The following is a 19,575-nucleotide window of genomic DNA, read 5'->3' as shown; positions in this document are numbered from 1 at the left end:
AAATCCTATGAGGAACAAAATCCACATCATGTACCAATGTTGTGATTACATAGAACACAGCAGATGAGCTATATTTTACATACCAACAGGACATTCAATCAATGAAATTCTCTTTAGAATGCATTTTTATTGCAATAGTCATAAACACTGGTCGAATCAGCTTCTATTCATTGCCATTATCTTACATTCTGTGCTTATATATTAGTACCCCCCCTCCCCACATACATCTCAGCACATCTGCTGATGTCTCTATGACACATTGTAGATAAAGCTAAAGGTGTTAATTGTATCATCATCCAAAGTTCTTGCTATAGTTCACACTAATAACCCGGCAGTGGCAGCCTTACCATAGGTGTGAAAGTATCCTGTTTAGGGTTTCTCACTGCTGACATTAACCCTTTGTAAATGATCATCAAGACATATGTAAAAGGAGGAGAATGTGGTCCTGTGATGAAATGTGTGTAAACAAGTTTATCTATTTTTGGAATAACATGGGTGGAAGAGGCAGAAAATAATAGGATTTGAAGGGTTTCAAGCTAATGGGAATAGATGTGTCTCTTTATTTCCTAAACGTGGGATCACCCTACTGAGATATGTGAACAGATTGGAGAGGATAAGTGACTTTACTACAGCCAATGGCTGTAATGATGTAAGCCAGACTCAACAGAAGGGCTGATTGTGTCTTCAGAGCTCATGCTAGATGTGCTGTGCAGACTCCCTCCCTCCCAAGTCTCAGGCAGAAAGGCACAGCATAGGTTTAACTAAGAACTGTCCAGGACTGTGATGCTGAATACACCAGGAGCTGTCCAAGACTTTGGTGCTGAACAATACAGCAGGAGCTGTCCAGGACTGTGGTGCTGAACAATACAACGAGAGCTATCCAAGACTTTGGTGCTGAACAATACACCAGGAGTTGTCCAGGACTGTGGTGCTGAAGCATTTCCAAGGAGCTGCCCAAGACTGTGGTGATGAAATATTACCTTCTTCCTTTTCAGGAAAGTGTAACTGGACATTTAACTCCAAGTTGTGATGGTAAAACACTAACTGGGAGCTGTGGTGCCAACCCAACGTGCATGCGGAAGCAATGTGTTGGAAGTGCTGAATGAAACATGCAGCTGTGACACCTTTCAAGACATAAGGAGCTAAAATTTGGTGACACCTTTTGGACAATCCTCACTTCTGATCTTATCTACAGGATTTAAGTCAACATGACTGAGAAAATCCATTCAACTAATTAAACTGATCGTACCTAAACCTACAAGCTCTATGTTAAGCAGAAAGGACTGCACTTGTAAACTTAGTGCTGAAGGGTTGTGACGTGACTCTGTACATTAAAGCAGTTGCTATTGTGCTTGCTACATTTAACAGATCTTCACTTGGTTCATAAAACTGACACCAGGTTTTCAGCAGACATGGCGTTTATGGTGAAGACTATGGTGGGTGGTCAACTGAAGAACCTCACTGGAGGTCTGGGTAGCAAAGAAGAGAAGAGTGATGGAGAGAAATCAGCAGCTGAAGCCCAGGGCATGACAAGGGAAGAATATGAAGAATATCAAAAGCAACTTCTGGAAGAGAAGTAAGATTTTCTTTTACTTTTATTTATTCACCTATACACATACAGTATGTAATACTTTTGGTTTGGTTATTACAGTAAATGCTAAAATCTTATTTACGGCCTATGATGGAAACAACTGTTTCTATATTTAATTATTACATATTTTATGATAAGCATAAATGACAAGATTTTTCTTTGGATTCATTCATATAGTGAATATAGTGACCTTCCTTGCTTACCTATTTTTGAAGCTCAGTTCATTGCTCACCACCTTGCAGAAGTTTGCCAATACAATGAATAATGTGAAATAGTATAACATATAGCATGTATTTAGGTATACAGTGTTCAAAATGATGGAGCTAGTAGTGTAGACATTGTTATCCCTATCAAACTGTCTATTATGGGTCATAGGAAAACACTAGTGAATTGCAAGTAATAGGAGGGATCAACATGATGTACAGCCATTCTTTGATCGTAGCTTGATTCTAGATGATATTAGTCAGACACTAACATTCTTTATGACTGTTCTAAAATATAATACTGCTTAGACTAGTGAAATAAATAATAAATTATTCCATTCTGATTCTAAATATAAGGAGTCTAAGAATGGGAACAATGGGGCTTTCCTGTAATATTATTGTATACAGTTGCCTAAGCAACTGATAACAGTAACAGCACTGCCATCCTCAATTACAGAAAGACATTAACTATTTTTAATAATTGTGTCCCTAATATAATAATATTTTCATGAAAAAATATGCATCATAAAAAAAATATTTTGAAATATTAGGGGCAGATAAACTAAAACTGTGTAAAAGTTAGACACTCTAAATTTAAATAGTATTAAAATGCACCATAGTTTCCTCCTGTCTAGTCTAACTTTATGCCTGTTTTTAGTAGACTAAGTTAATGCCAGGAAATGTACCTAAATTTTAGGACACTTTGTGGTTTATGAAGTCACAACTTAAATCAAGTCTGCTTTCTGCAAAACCACCTCCTTTCTCTGACCACCTCCAACCTAGGCCTCTTTTGCTGTACTAGTTGTAAAGCATCTGAAACTGTGATGCAAAGTTTTTGGTGAAATTTTTCCTCATTATTTATTTTTTAAAGTGTACCTTTTATCCAATAGTTAGTCCCAAAAATTAAGTGGAAAAAAATTAAAAAAGCAGCCTGTATTCTAAAATATCAATCAATATTCAATGTATTTAGCCAAGGAAAGGGAGATGTATCGGTGCATGTTCAGCTCTGCCTTATCAGTTCTAAAAACAGCAAATATGCCCCCTTATAACAAATTAATATTTTTTAAGCACCATCATATACTGCAGTACTTTACAGTTAATGGAGCACATAAACAGCAAAAATAAGACATTACAGAGCAATAAAATAGTCTAATGAATGAATGGTGTCAGTTCTAGCACCAGAGCATTAGATTGGGAACTGACAAAGGTTCTCAGATATGGGCTCTATCTAGAAAAGTAAGTCTTATTATAGCAAACATGTTAATGAGTACATGGGTTATTGAATTGCTGAAACAATTTTATCCCTGTGAACTTGTTCCGGAGGTTTCCTCAAACTGTAAAGCTTAAAAGACACAGTTTAAAAAGATCGTTGACTATTGAACCATTAAAAGGGTTATTCCAATTTCAGCAAATAAATATTATTGTTTGTATAATGAAAAGTTATTCTATGTTTACTTCCAGTGCATAGAAATCTGTGGTCACACAGGTGCACGGCTCATTATAACACAAGGCTCTGCTTACTCTATGTGATTACTAACAAGCCGTGCACCTGTGTGACATCACATGACCACGGACAGATTTCTATCCACAGGAAGTAAACATAGAAGCTTCCTATAGAATGTCAACCAGCAGAGGTCTAGAAAACTGTGAGGAATTGTTACTTTTTCATTATACAAACAATGATAATTATGTGCTGAAATGAGAACACCCCTTTAAGCTTTCTCTTTCTGTTACCTAACTAACTAGTCAACTAATCAGGTAAGTATAGTTTTCCTGGCATCTCCCACCTCAGCACAGACACCACTCCTTCCAATGTTTTGCATGGTGTTGAGTTCAAGAGCACATGCAGTTGCTTGGCCATGTTAATCACATTCACATTACCATAAGTGAAAACATTTTGAATTAATGTTGGTAGTTGTGCCACTTTCATTGTCCAATTTAGAGGGATGAAGTGGCTAGTATAATAGACTTACACAATGGCTGTACTACACTGTTGGATGAGAATGTCAACTCCTACTACATTAGTTTAGCTGCAGCTCAGTTCCACACCCCAGAATAGTGCCACTTCTTTATACAAAGTATGTCTCCTGTTATGCCTGAAACCGAACTCAATTATTGTTATCATTATAATTCTTTATGCAAACATATGGTGAGATTCATTTGCTTCCTTTGTAGTCATTTTCATTGCAATAAGATGAGCATCTAGGCAGTTCAATTTCTAATTGGTGGCATGGTCTATGGCTTGTTGATTAGAACTTGTTACTATCGGTGACTGCACATAGTTATGGTAGTTATATCATACAAGTTCCATGCATAGAGCAGTGCTGCATGCTTAAGCCAATGATATCAAAGGCAAAACATATGAAGACAGGTTATCTAGGCCTGTGCTGTAATACAAGCCTTAAAAAGTTGCATTTCTGCATTTACCCCACATCCTTGGCAAGTGGGCAGGGAGGACAGTGGAATGGGCTGTGCTGGGGCGGGGGCTTCCCATGCTGGCACAATGGCCAGGCTTAGAATTGATTCATACAGAGCCTCATTGTACTGTACATCTGGAGCAACGTGTGGAAGCGACATCAAGTGTTGGTGCGCAATGTGCCAGTTCTTGATAAATTCACCACCAAGGTTCATGTCAATGCAATCACTTTGCAAGGTCTTTTCGTGTCTGGGTGCCTTACTATGGGAAGACCTGCAAGCTTTGTTCATGTACAGTATCTCTTCAACTGTAAAACCAGTGATATAAAGACATTAAGAAATATTACAGCGAAATATCTGCAGGGAAAATCAGTGTGCCTTATGCCTATATTTCAGGTTTTTTGCTGCAATTTGTCCAGGGCAATTTTCTCATATTGCCTCATGGGTGGTGTTCCTTTGGGTGGGATATATTAGTCAACAAATTTTATTAAATTCATATACAAAACAGTAATGACATATATAAGAACAATCTAAAAAGTGTGATGAAACACATGAAATTCATATGGACACAAACCAAAATGTGTCCATAAATAGTCACACATGGATAAATACACCCTGCTAGCCACCTCTGAATAATAAAATGATAAGGCATGGATGAAACAATGGGGCAATCAACCACAAAGTAAAGTATATATAGGAGGGTAGCATGATGCCGAACTGGTTAGCACTACAGCCTTGTAGCGCTGGGGTCCTGGGTTCAACTCCTATCCAGGTCAACATCTGGATATATGTTTGCGAGGGTTTCCACCTGGTCCTCTGGTTTCCTCCCAAACTCTGAAACATACTGGTAGGTTGATTAGATTGTGAGTCCCAGGGGACAGGGACCGATTTGGCAAACTCTTTGCAGTGCTGTGTAATCTGTGTGCCCTAAATAAAGAATTATAAATATATTATTATAGGCTAGAGGCGAACGTCAAAAGAACCCATCCATCCGTCAGATAGTGTTAGGAAAGATTAATAATAATTCCTTTATTTAAATAGCGAATAGTGAATGAAATATGCAGTAAAGCTTTGTGCAGGAAGTCAGGATATGTTTTTTATGGATACAGAGGCAGAGCTATAGACAACCATCGTCTATGTGTGATCACAGATTAGGAATAGAGATGAGCGAGCACTAAAATGCTCGAGTGCTCGTTATTCGAGACAAACTTTTCCAGATGCTCGAGTGCTCGTCTCGAATAACGAGCCCCATTGAAGTCAATGGGAGACTAGAGCATTTTTCAAAGGGACCATGGTTCGGGAATAAAATGTGTTAATTAATTGAAAAAGAATGTCTTCTGATAAGTTAGCAGATGTATGCAAACATCTGCAATCTATTCTTCACTGTTCCGCGCGTATATTATCTCCCGACAAGTTAGCAGATGTGAAGAACAGTGAAGAATAGAATAAAAACAGTGAACACAGTGAACACAGGATCATTTAAGTGAAAAACACAGTGAAGAATAGATTGCAGATGTTCGGCACATCTGCTTACTTGTCGGGAGATACGCTGTCCCGGGATCCGCTGCTCTTCTTCCACTGAAGTCTCCCCGATGTCTCCGTGCTGCTCCCCGATGTCTCCGTGCTGCTCCCCGATGTCTCCGTGCTGCTCCCCGATGTCTCCGTGCTGCTCCCCGATGTCTCCGTGCTGCTCCCCGATGTCTCCGTGCCGCTGCCTGATGTCTCCGTGACGCTGCCCGATGTCTCCGTGCCGCTGCCCGATGTCTCCGTGCCCCGATGTCTCCGTGCCGCTCCCCGATGTCTCCGTGCCGCTCCCCGATGTCTCCGTGCCACTCCCCGATGTCTCCGCGTCCCGATGTCTCCGTGCCGCTGCCCGATGTCTCCGTGCCGCTCCCCGATGTCTCCGTGCCCCGATGTCTCCGTGCCGCTCCCTGATGTCTCCGTGCCGCTCCCCGATGTCTCCGTGCCCCGATGTCTCCGTGCCCCGATGTCTCCGTGCTGCTCCCCGGTGTCTCTGTGCTGCTCCCCGGTGTCTCTGTGCTGCTCCCCGTTGTCTCTGTCCTGCTCACCGTGTTCTTCAATGTGTTCTTCACACATATATATTGTTCTTCACATACTATTTTGTTCGCACCATTCCGCGCGTATCTTCCGACAAGTAAGCAGATGTGCCGAACATCTGTAATCTATTCTTCACTGTGTTTTTCACTGTGTTTTTCACTTAAATGATCCTGTGTTCACTGTTTTTATTCTATTCTTCATTGTTCTTCACTGTGTTTTTTTAATTAAATGGTCGATCTCGAGCAGGGGAAATACTCGTCCGAGCAACGAGCCGTTTCGAGTACCTTAATACTCGAACGAGCATCAAGCTCGGACGAGTATACTCGCTCATCTCTAATTAGGAATGATTATTAAAACTAACACCATGATAAATTATTTCAATTTAAGCTTGGCATCATGGCTGGGTTTCCTGTGCGACATAACTTTTTTTGGGCTAGGATATTTGCTCGGATTATTTCCAAAAATATAAGACTGTCCAGGCAAATCCAGGACATTTGAAAACCATACATGTAACCCTGTAAATATTTTAGGGATCAGTAATAATTCTAGGGATCAGTAGTAATATTGTACTGGAAATCTGCCATGTTATATATACCCTCAACCCTTAAGTGAAATATATATATTATGAGCATCTAATACTACAAATTATTTGATTACATAGCACCTACTGACAGGGGCGGACTGGGAATTTAAAGTGGCCCAGGAAAAAACTCTAAAAGTGGCCCCATTCTGTGGGCGGGTCAAAACAAGTGGGCGTGGAGATGTGATGTGGGTGGAGTTACCAAGCTCCACACAAACTGTTGATAGATGGTCTTAATCAACATATACAGCGCAAAAAATATAACTACTATATATAATACTGCCCTCTATGTACAAGAATGAAACTACTATAATACTGCCCCCTATGTACAAGGCTATAACTACTATAATACTGCCCCCTATGTACAAGACTATTACTACTATAATACTGCCCCCTGTGTACAGGAATATAACTACTATAATACTGCCCTCTATGTACGAGAATGTAACTACTATAATACCGCCCCCTATGTACAGGAATATAACTACTATAATACTGCCCCCTATGTACAGGAATATAACTACTATAATACTGCCCCCTAGGAACAAGAATATAACTACTATAATACTGCCCCTATGTACAGGAATATAACTACTATAATACTGCCCCCTATGTACAAGAATATAACTACTGTAATACCGCCCACTATGTACAAGAATATAACTACTATAATACTGCCCCCTATGTACAAGAATATAACTACTATAATACTGCCTCCTATGTACAAGAGTACAACTAATATTATATTGGGCACTGTTTTCCATTACATATATTTTGATAGAACAGGCATTTTTGGACAGGGCAACTTTTTATTGATTTTTATATGTGTTCTAGGGAAGGGGAGTGATTTAAACTTTAACTTTTTTATTTTCATTTTTTTTTCAGTGCATCCCCAAATTATAATCAAGTAAATGGTCCCCAGTTATAGTGGCAGGGAAGGAAAGTGGCCCCCAATTATAAATAGCACCCATGGTAGTGGCCCTTTACGTGGGGCAGGGAAGGAGGAAGTGGCCCCCAATTATAAATAGCACCATAGTGACACCATAGCACCATACCTAAGTTGTGGCAGGGAAGGAATAAAAAAATAAAATCTCTTACCTTCACTGTCGCTCCTGCGGCCGTCTTCTACTTTTGTCAGCCCATATGTCAGTGAACTAGGGGAAGCTCCCGCCGAGCTGCGCAGCCTGCACGTCCCGGTGCCTCTCTCTGCTGAAGGCCGCCGTGCGATGACGTCATCGTTGAGCCGCAGCCTGTGTAGCACGGGTACACAGACGCAGCTGTGCTGTGCTATGCTGCGCTTGCATGTGTGATCAATTGTACACGCGGGTACAATTAAGAAACGACCGGCCCCACATCAGTCCAAGACCGGCCCAACACAAGCCCCAGACAGTCGGCCCACCGGGATTTTCCCCGGTGGGCTTTATGGCCAGTCCGACCCTTCCTACTGATGTCAATCAGTAAGAGATTTAATGGTATAAAGATCTCTATAAATGTAGAGAAAACGAGAAATACAACCAGTCAGACCCCCACCACAGAGTCCTAATAGCTCTGTGCTGATTTCTCATAAGTAGCATGATCAAAGCATCAAAAACATCATTCTGTAGAGGCTCTATAAAATTATTTTTTAATAACCGTTGCTGGAGATGAATAATATATACATTTTAATAAAACAACTCTTCTATGGTCAAATGCTTGAAAGCAATGGAAAAAAAACAATATTGTTAAGCGAATTTACTAATAAACTAATCATATGTACATGGCCAGTGTATTGTTTTATTGGAATGGTATAGTCATGTTTAGGAAATGAGACTTGAGAAAGGCTTATGTAAAAGCTGAAATGTTGCTCAATATGGAATAAAGGATCCGCTTTTTTCGCGATTTCTTATTGTTTGGAGTGCTGTTTTTCTATGGACATAGGCGACTTTCACATGGATGTTGTGGGGAAGTATAGATATATATCCCCATAGACGCCTGGCCGCACCATGCCTTGCTATGTAAAGGATGAGGTGAAGCACTTATGCCTCTGTCTCTCCAGCACATGGATGTTTGCTCGGCCAGGTGAGTATATACGTCCGTGTGAAAGAGGCCATAGATAGATAGTTAGATTCCTAAAAATAGGCAGCACTCCATAATGATGTGAGCAAAAAATGTGGGTTCAATTCACCTGATGCATGCAACGTTTCGTCTGTAGGAACCAGCCTTTCTCAGTTTTGCTCACATCTTTTTGGAGTGCTGCCTATTTTGGGGAATTTATCTGTGGACTTTTCTGGGCAAAGGGGACCTGAGATAGCGCCCTCAACCTTACTGCTGGTTTATTTTTTCTTTTAAAATATCTAGATAGATAGATGTTTGGAGTAGATAGATCAATAGATAACAGGTAGGTGTATAGACATATACAGTGGTGGATACAGACATTAAAGGGCCTCTTTGTAGGAATAGTACACAGCCCCCAACATCCCATATTTCTAAGGCATTTCCTCACAATCAAATAGAAGTTGTTTTCTGGATACAGTGCCCCCCCCCCCCCTTACCTACTGGGCCCCTGTGCAGTCACACAGGCTACACCAATAGATTATGTCCACCCATGGTGGATGGATAGATAATAGGTAGGTAGATAGCTAGAGAATAACTATTAAAAGGATATTCCAGGAATAAACATAATTTATATACAAATGATTCAGTAAAATATAAGCTAATGTGTAATTAGTTGTTATTTAAAAGTTTGCTCCCCTTAGCAGAAAAATGCTGGTGACATAGACTGTAATGGAGAATTAAAATGCTCCTGGCCCTTTAATCAGTCTGTTGATTTTCTCAGCACGAAACAGACACAGGACAGAAGATGGCCACTGGTCACATGTCCACATCACATGTCCTTCACCTGCCTGGGCAGGTCATGTGATCATCACTTTAAGGCTGTAGTCGGTTGGTTGCAGTTCATCCAGTATGGCCAGTGTTGTGGTGAGACGTCATCTCAATGAGGTAATGTGTAGTGATGGTGGTTACACACATCATTACTATGGTAACAGAGCAAGACGCTCTGTTACATCATCACTGGGAGCAGAGCATGAGAGGGTTACTGAGAACCAAAGGATCATGGGACTTGTAGTTTCTAGTGGCGGCCATCTTGGTGATAACTCCACCTACTTTAGAAAGCCCATAAAAAATGTGAATCATAAAATCAAACTATTTAAGCTCCATTTTGTGAGTTTTGTTATATTCATTTATATATACCATTGTGGGTTTTTGTATCAGACGTTCATATTCCTGGAATACCCCTTTAAGCTGGTGTCCATGACTAGGTTTTACATGAAAACTTTCATCCAGGTTGTATTTACTCTTGTATCTCTGGCTTCGCAGTTATCAGCTGACTATTTAACTGATTGCTATCTTTATGTCAGAAAATAAAGTCTGCTCCATTTTTGAGTTGAAAAAACAAATAAGCATGTTGGCAGGAAAAAAAACAGATCTATATAATAATAGGCGCTGACAACAAAGGATATTTCTCAGCAGTGAATGAATGTATACACTACTGGAATGCAATTATGCCCCCTGCAATACACATCAATGGAAAGAACATCTCGATCTAGGTGAGGGAAGAGCGGAGAAATGACAAGTTGGAAGACAAAATGAGAGATTATGGAAGAGAAGGGAACAGGGCTATTGAGAAGGTGGCACAAAAAGAGGATGTGGTAAGACAAGAACAATTGATAAGGGAAGAAAAGCGGAGATAAGATTTGTTGTTCAACAGCTTGAACTCTGCTACATTACTCATGATGAAAACAGCCCCAAGTTATGAGACTGTCAGCAGACAGCACAATAAATAAGCTAAAAATAAAAGATTAAAATCCTTTTTGCCATGTCCGTAATCCTTCTCTTAACATTATTGCTTTTAGTTGTACTGCTCCCTAAGGAGCTTTTCGAAACACGCCTTGCACACATGGCGCATTAAATTAGTAACGTGAGGGAGACTGGGATTAAACAATGCATACTGACAGCGAAAGTACAGGATGCCATTATGATCTGTAACCCTTCCAGACCCAGGAGATGATGCGTGATATGGAAACCAATATTGCACATGGTCAGGGGCAGAGGTCACAACCCTTTGCAGGTCATGAGACTAATGGTATTTTGCCATAGTTCTTGTTAAAGGGGAATCAACAATACCCTAGCAGAGAACACCACATGTTAGGACATCATGTAAAAGTATGCCATGAGTCTATTAAAGGGGCTCTCCAGAATTTAAACACCCTCCCCATAACCTCCCCCCCCCCCATGGTTTACTGAATATTGTGAGTGTTAACCCTTTAAATGCCACCAGCAAAGCAATCTTTGTTGGGATGGCCGCTCCACATGATGCCATCTGGGAGAAACAATCCATTCACATGACAGCTTCCAGGTCCTGTAACAGCCTCCAGATCTGTAACAGTGAGGTGCTGGCTCATTGTTGAAGATCAATATCAAATTCTCCATATTTACATTTTTTCACCAATTTCCAATTTGGATTTGTTTTCTCGCTTCCCAATACAAGAAATGGAATATTACAACTGTCACTCGGAAGGACAACACAGGAAATAAGCCCTCCATATAGCCTTGTAGGGAGCCAAAATAAGAAACACAAAGACAAGAAAAGGGCCAGGCTGTTAAGGGGTTAATTTAGCACTTAAAGCTGCTATATTATCCAGCAAGAGTTATGACCTGCACCTCTTAAAATGCTCATCATAGGATGAGCACATTGGGAACTCAGTGGAGGCTCATTGAGAACCTATTATCATTAGGAATGCTACGCTACAGAATATGATGCCGCTATGAAAATAAAGATTATTACATATTATTATTACATATAATTAGGTCACTAAATAATTGGACATTGACACAATTTTTTTTACCAGTTTACTGAAAAAAAGTTATAGTTATATAAAGTCCAAACTTTCAGCTTTCATTGGATGAAGGGTTTAGGAGTTTCATCTCCTTAACATGTGCCACCTTGTTTTTAAAAGGGACCAAAAGTAATTGACTCTATTTCATGGGCAGGTGTGGGCAATTCCTTCCTTCATTGTGTCATTATCAATGAAGCAAATAAAACTGGATTTGATTTGAAGTGCGGTGCTTGTAATTGGAAGATTTGTGCAGTGTGGAAAACATGCATGAAATGACCTTTCCATACAGGTGAAACAAGCCACCATTAAGCTGAGAAAATTTAAAAAAACTGAAAAAACTTATCCAAGGAGTCAGTAAAAGTATATGTTTATTTGATAACAAATCTAAAACCACATAAATAGAGGACCAACGCACAAAAATATCAGGTCACAATGTATGCTAGCAAAATATAAGTGGAGACTCATTGCTACTACACTGAATCCAAATAGCCAGATCCCCTAGTACAGTGGTGGCGAACCTATGGCACGGGTGCCAGAGGTGGCACTCGGAGTCCTTTATGAGGGCACTCAGGCCATTGCTCGAGGACAGAGTTCACGAAACAGGACCAAATCCACCAAATAACATGGAGCAATTAGTTACTGCTTAAAATGCAATGTTGGCACTTCACTGTAAATAAGTGAATTTTGGTTGTTGTTTGGGCACTCAGCCTCTAAAAGGTTTGCCATCACTGCCCTAGTATATATCAGCGGAAATCCTGTTAGATGGATACCCTTGACAAAGCGTCCTACATAAAACACGTGTCAGGGATTGGCTCCTTTGGTCTGTATACATACACTTTCATACTGCCCTCTTGCTCAGCCCTGTTTGATTTTGTCTACCTATAAGGATTTCTGCTGGTATATACTAGGGGATACCGCTTTTGGATTCAGTGTAGTAGGAGTGAGTCTTTAGATATATTTTGTTAGTATACATTGTGACCTGCTGTGGGCCTTGTTTTTTTTTTGTGTGTTGTTCCTTTTTTTATTTGTTCTATGTGGTTTTAGATTTGTTATCTAATAAACATAAACTTTTACTGACAATGTATTTGTGTGCCGTCTTGGATTTCTTTGGTTGGGTTCATGATTTAGTGTTGAAAACCTTGGGTTTATAATAGGTTGAGTCCAGGGCCGGCTCCAGGTTTAAGTAGGCCCCTGGGTGACAGAGCTTTAGTGGGCCCCTATGTGGCCCTCCCCCCGCAATAACCACACTGCCCCCATAGCCACACTGTCCCTGCTACATGTGAGTTATGGATTCTGCCTCTATGCTGCACTCCTACACGAGCTGAAAGGTGATCATTTGTACCAGTGTCTTGAAGCGACACTGGTACAATTGATCCGGGGACCAAAAAAATTTTTCCGCCACCCAAGGTGGCCAGTTGCTGACGCCAGGCCTGGTTGAGTCCGTTTCTCAGCATTGTTATAGGTATTGAATATTAGGAGAGGAAGGAAAGAAAGAAAAGTAACGAAGAACTGATGAGCTCAATCATCTATACAAAAAGACCTCAGAAGATGAATGATCGCAGAATAATTTCCATGGTGAAGAGAGACCATTTAACAACAGCCAACCAAGTGTACAACACTCTCCAGGATAGAGGTGTATCAATATCCAAATTTACAAATTTTATTTAGCTAAGACAGCATGAAAGTAAATACAGAAGGTTCACTGGACAGTGAAGCCACTCATAAGCCTCAATATACAGAGCCAAAATTAGAAAAATGTCTCTGTCCAAATATTTATGACCTTAGGATTGACCTCCTATATCTCCTATAGAATTGTCATGGTATCTCTACAAATATCATGCACATATATATTTTTATAAACAAATAGTAATTTATTTAAAAAAAAAAGTGCAGATTAATGAAGACCGTGTACCACTTTTGATTAATCTGGCGCACTCTGTACACTCCACAGGCAAACTGCACATTGATAAACGTGGCCCCATGACTGTGGTAATATTTTTATGTGTTACCCATGGCCTCCTTCCTTCTAAAATCAACTTTTAAAATGATGCTTATGAGCCTCGGGGGCTACTCTAGCCCAAATATGATCCTGCGGTAAACTGTCTTGTCCCCCGCCCCTGTTCCCTCAGCAGGAAGTGCTTTTTATGTATTTTATCGATACTTGTGTTGCTATATCATAAAATATCAAGTATTTTTTTGTGAAGAAAAGGATAAATGCTTATTACAATTATTGCAAATTAAAACACTTAAGCGGTGCCTCCGTATGAAGTGATAGCCATGTACTCTGATACTCCTAAATAAAATCCAGTGTGGGAGATGTATTGATGTGTCCGTCTTTAGACCAGTGCAGTCTTAAAATTCCCGCGCCAATATTCACCAAGAGGCTTTGGCCAGCTCCACCAGTTCCGACTTGTACTGCAGATTTGAACTATAGTAAATGTGATGGGCAGGCATTCACACCCTCTGCCCGCCCACCTCGGCACACCCAAAGTGACATGCAGGGGGAATTCCAACAAACTGTTGGAAAAAGGGCTTTTTACATGCCCTCTCCAACAGAAAGCTGGAGGAGAGTAGATAGGACATTGCCCACAATGTTTCTTGTCGTTTGGTATGGGGATTTTTGGTGTGCGTCTTGTTTGCTTTTTTGCGCAAATGAATTTATCATTGTGCAAAAATAAACCCCCTTACAAATTTACTATAGAATAAGGCAAGAACCCAGCAGCACCTGGTTTGTAAATATAAAAAAAAAGTTACTCAAACTCACAATAATAACAGTGATGAAAGGAACTTTCTGCATTCCAAAAGGTATCGTTTGTTAAAAATGTTTTTAATTAACAGCTATATGAGGCTAAGTGATAAATTTTACTTCCTAGTGACACTATATTATATTCCGTGCAGTGTACTGGAAAGCTGGGAAAAAAATACAATACAAAATAACAATTTCAGGAATAAGCCACGCTCACTTTTCTAGACAGCGAAAATGACAGGGCTAATGAAACTGCTGCCAAAAATTGTGTAAATCACAATGGTGCACATAATGGAAACTATTGAAAATTGCACAAACAGCGACAATATTTTTGTGCAATATGCCCCTCATGGAGTTCATATGTAATCTCAACCAGTCTTTTTTTCGGCATTATTTAGATGGTGCGCAATTAACAAATCGCTATTTAGATAGCTTATAAAAAGATTTTTAATGACTGAAATGACTATGCTTTAACATGATTATTTTCACCCAGGATGGAAAGAGAGGCGATGTATACTCAACGCAAAGCTGAAAGAGCCACACTCCGAAGTCATTTCCGGGACAAGTACCGCTTACCCAAGGTAAATCTACCAATTCTAGTACAAAGGAAATAGATGGAATTATGGAATATGAATATTTGATCGCATGTTTTTGTGTAACCTTGGAACTTCTTGAAACACATATAGGTTTCCTCAATAACCAAACACCAATAACTAAATGATCATTCCTTATGTCAAACATATTCAGCATTGCATATACCGACAGCTTCCCCTTCGCAATGTTTTAACAGTAATGAATTTGTATATTATTATTATACACTAAATTATTAATACAGTAGCTGTAGCAAATGTTGCCAGTATATTAGTAAATATCCTTAAAGGAAACCTGCCATCATGAATCTATTAACTGAGTTCTGATGGTAGGTTTGTACTTCTATTGTCATCCCTAAACTATCATTAGCTCATTAGTAAATTAGCTTTAGAGGCAACTGGGGTGTGTTCAAGACTACTCCGGACCCCAGTAGCCTCTCTTGCTCTGCCTTATCACTGCAATCCTCACTCGCTGTTCTTTGTTGAAGTACAATAGCTATCTTTCTCCCAGCTACGGAACGGTATGGTCTCCCACGTGTACTGCACCGTACCGCTCCCGTACGCCTTAATCATTTGAACAAGTGACATGTTCAATTAATTGACAAATCTACAAAATGTATAACAAAAGTATGCTTCTCTTCTTCTCTAGAGTGATGTGGATGAGGCTCAGATCCAGTTAGCTGGTGGTGATGTAGAACTACCTAAGGAGTTGGCCAAAATGATTGAGGAGGATAACGAAGAAGAAGAAGGAAGATCATCAGTCATTGGCCAACTCAGCAATATCCAGAATATTGATTTGGACTCAATTAAAGGGAAAGCCCAGTCTACACTGGATGACCTGAAGCAGTCAGCTGAAAAATGCACAGTCATGTGACTTTAACCAGACCCCTAAACTATCTGTGTTTGCCGATAGCCATAACAATAATCCTGAAAGCCCTACACTGCTTAAGAAATTATGCTGGTGAGGTAAAACAAAATGTAACATTTGCCCCCATCAAGTTCTCATATTTAAAGTTGTTGATTCCTGTATCAAGGTAGATCAGAGTGGATCATAGTAAATGAGAATAATGGTATCTACTCAATATAAAAAGGTTAAATACACGTATGTGATATCTTACCCAGAAGGCCAATTCCCAGCCAATGGCAATAGCAAGGTCAAAGAAAAACATGAAAACTACATCTACCAGTTGAAATTCCCAACTACACAGGATAAAAGTTCTCATACCTTTATTGCTGATACACCCTCCGGTAGGGCTTGAAGTTGCTAGGTTGACTATCTGACTTGTGTTGTGCTACGTGTACATCTAAAATTGTTTGGCAATAACACTAACCAGGTGATTGTTTTTTTTGTGAAATAACTCAATGTTTTTTTTCTGGTGCACCAAAAATATGCAGTATCTGAACGGAAGGTTTTTGAAGGTTACTGTACATTTATTAAAGTGTTCCTGTGGGGTAATAAGTTATCTGACAGGTTGCAGTGACTCCGTAAAACACAACGCAAGTTAAGTTAAACCAAATATAAGTAGTGTAATAGTTATTATAAGATGAAGGGAACACAGAGGAATTTAGTTGTGATATTGTGTTTTGTGATTTATTTCTGCTTTTTATTAAATGCATAACACATTTTGAAAAAAGTTGTCCAACACTCTTATCACCATTTGGAAAATGGTTGCTGGTTATAGCGACTACGGCAATGACTATTTAAAACTCTATAAGGATCTTTGTTGCCCAGAACAAATGATCACAGCACAACTTTTATTTCTAACAGACGTTTGAACAATGAACGGTTAAAGGGGTTGTCCATTTTCAGCAAATAATTGATATTGTTTATTTAATGAAAAGTTGTAAGTTTCCAATATACTGTATCAATTCCTCATGCTGTTTTTAGATCTCTGCTTGCTGTCATACTACAGGAAGCTTCATGTTTACTTCCATTGGATAGAAATCTGTCCATGGTTATGTTATGTCACACAGATGTTATCACAGTAATTTGAGGCGTGTGTTATAACAAGCCGTGCACTTGTGTAACTATGGGTAGACTGGGGCACATTTACTTACCCGTCCTGACGCGTTCTTCGAAAGTGCATTGTCCGACGATCATGCACTGTGCCGCGTTCACTAAGATCATGCGCCCGATATCCTGCATGTGTCGCTTCCACACTCAGGTCCGACAGAGTTCACCTTCTTCTTCCTGGGGTATGTAAGTGCTTGGGCTTGCGACACAATTTGCAAGTTAAATCCGCACTCAGTCGGAATCAGTTGGATTGTCCGATGGCCTGACCCCTGATTTCTGTCGCATGAAAGCCAGCGCAGCTACGCTACAATCCTATGTGCAACACAATCCCAGCGCAGAACCCAGTTAAATACCTGTCCCAGTGGCGCAAATCCCAAAAAGTGTGGCCACTGACCCTTAGTAAATAAGCCCAATTGTATCCACAGGAAGTAAACAGTGAGGTTTCCTATTGAATGACAACAGTGCCGAATATATACAAAAAGCATATAGGAAACTTGTATAACTTTTCATTCCACAAACAATATCAATTATTTTCTAGAAGTGGACAACTACTTAATATATAGACATTGCCCAAAGCATCCCCATACTACCTATATCCCCAATGCTTCATTGTTTGATGGTTTTTATTGTGAAATACCTTATATGCCTATACCACATTTTTGCCTTGTTTGCTCATTTGAAGGAAGGGATTTGACATAAACAGCTGAGATTTTCATCTTGTCATCATCCCATAAATCCCATTCCTGCCTCTTATTATGAAGTCATGAATTATCAACCATAGATAAAGGTACAGGGTATGGGGGTGTTTTGCTGCTTCCAAGATGAGCTCAAACTGTATCCTAGTGGTAGTGGTATCCTAGCCTGAAACTCCTTGGAGAATCAACACAGTTTAAGCCTTCTGTGAGGTCTGTTACCTAGTATTTTATATTTTAGTACTCTCCTCCACACAGTGTTATGGCCTTACTTACCTACATATCAATGAGGCCTTAAAGCCGAATTAACCATTAAAAAAATACCAAAAAATTATCTAAGGAAACTAACCTCCACTCCTCTTCATTACGATCGTGGTGCTGTCCTCCGTTAGTCTTGACACACCGGGATCACCTAGAAAAGAAAGTTGTAAAAAGCAGCAGCAGGAAGTCCAGGGACAGGATACCTGGTGCTCCGGGCTACTAATTATGCACGCCATGCACTCCCATGCTGGGAGAGGGAGGTGACGTCATGCGAGGGGGGTTCATTCTTTCATGAAGCCACCTCCCTCTCCCAGGAGGAGAGGGTGTGCATAATTTGCATCCCGGAGAGCCGGACATCTTCTACGTGCTTTTTATAACTTTATTTTCTAGGTGATCTCAGCATGTCAAGCTTAGCAGAGGACAGCGCCAGGATTGGAATGAAGAGGAACGGGGGTCAGTATACTTAGCTGTTTTTGTTTTTTTTTTAAATGGTCGATATCCATTAAGATTACTTTTTTCCCATGGGTGATATAAGTGTTGGATAACTTTTCTCATTCCATTCCAGGTCACAATGTTTAAATTCGAAATGCTATATAGGTAGGTTCTCAGCACCTGATGAGCTGTTGGAAAAGCTAAGGTACCTGGGCAAGTAGTGCAATCTCTGCTTTGATGGCATTACACTTCACACATATTAGCCTTTATGCCGGGCTTTGTAGCTTAGTCCCATTTAAAGGGGTTGTACAGAGTTTGAAAAGCATGGCTGTTTTCCTCCAAAAAAAGAGTGCCACACCTGGTTTGTGCCGGTTTTGCAACTCAGCTGCTTAGAGATAAATGGTGCTAAATTGCAATACCAGCACAAACCGTGCTCAGGTGTGGTGCTGTTTTGGAAGAAAGCAAACATTTTTCATCTTCCCCCTTCATAAAAACCCTTTAACAATGAAGATACCATAGTGTTCACCAAGTGCCCTTCCAACAGCAGATCGGCCCTATACTTGGTATAGGCCATTAATACTGTAATCCAGAAAATCTATTGAAATTAAATGCAGTAATAATTCTGAATGAATGGTATGTGTTAACATTACATTTTGTTATTAAAAGAGGAAACGGTTGTAAAGGAGAAAATATAAAACATCCAAAAAGAGCGAATACTTTTACTGTATGTACTGTATGTAGAATAATACAATACTCATGGAACTTAATACAAAATATAACAACCAGGCCCTGGTATCTACAGTACTGGATGTTCGTGTAAAATGTATGCGCTCTAGTCACTCTGTGTCTCCGCAATATGTTGTGGTCCTGAAAGTTTAGTTTTCACCTGCGAGTCTTTGTACCAGTGGTTTTTATTAGCTTCTACATTTCTATCAAATTGATATTAAAACAAACTCTTTGGAAAATGTGATGTTTTTGGTGTCTGCTTGTAATATCGCATAATGCATGGGATTTACATCGGGTCAAGTTAAAAGAACCTCATTACTTTTTGCATTCACCCCCGCATACAGTATAGTGTGCCATTGGGTCTTGGATTTAGCAGCTTCATATTGCAAA

At 39.9% G+C, this 19,575-nt stretch overlaps 1 protein-coding gene across 1 annotated transcript; it reads left to right on the top strand.

Annotated features, from left to right (window-relative positions):
* Nucleotides 1–532: 532 nt before the first annotated feature.
* Nucleotides 533–19,424, top strand: CPLX3 (complexin 3). Its single transcript, XM_072147893.1, has 3 exons — nucleotides 533–1,576; nucleotides 14,964–15,051; nucleotides 15,710–19,424. The coding sequence occupies exons 1-3, from the start codon at nucleotides 1,413–1,415 to the stop codon at nucleotides 15,932–15,934; spliced, it is 477 nt and encodes a 158-aa protein (XP_072003994.1). The 5' UTR covers nucleotides 533–1,412; the 3' UTR covers nucleotides 15,935–19,424.
* The last annotated feature ends 151 nt before the right edge of the window (nucleotides 19,425–19,575 follow it).

This window comes from Engystomops pustulosus, chromosome 4, assembly GCF_040894005.1.
Source record: "Engystomops pustulosus chromosome 4, aEngPut4.maternal, whole genome shotgun sequence".
NCBI lineage: Eukaryota > Metazoa > Chordata > Amphibia > Anura > Leptodactylidae > Engystomops > Engystomops pustulosus.
Note: the sequence above shows the minus strand (reverse complement) of the source record. Positions and strands in the feature narration are given on the sequence as shown.

What these genes read in the sequence shown, in the direction of transcription:
- CPLX3 (XM_072147893.1), top strand. Translation starts at nt 1,413, where the DNA reads ATGGCGTTTATGGTGAAGACTATGGTGGGTGGTCAACTGAAGAACCTC. An exon ending in AAGCAACTTCTGGAAGAGAA is followed by an intron (nt 1,577 to 14,963) that starts GTAAGATTTTCT and finishes ATTTTCACCCAG; the next exon opens with GATGGAAAGAGAGGCGATGT. An exon ending in ACAAGTACCGCTTACCCAAG is followed by an intron (nt 15,052 to 15,709) that starts GTAAATCTACCA and finishes CTTCTTCTCTAG; the next exon opens with AGTGATGTGGATGAGGCTCA.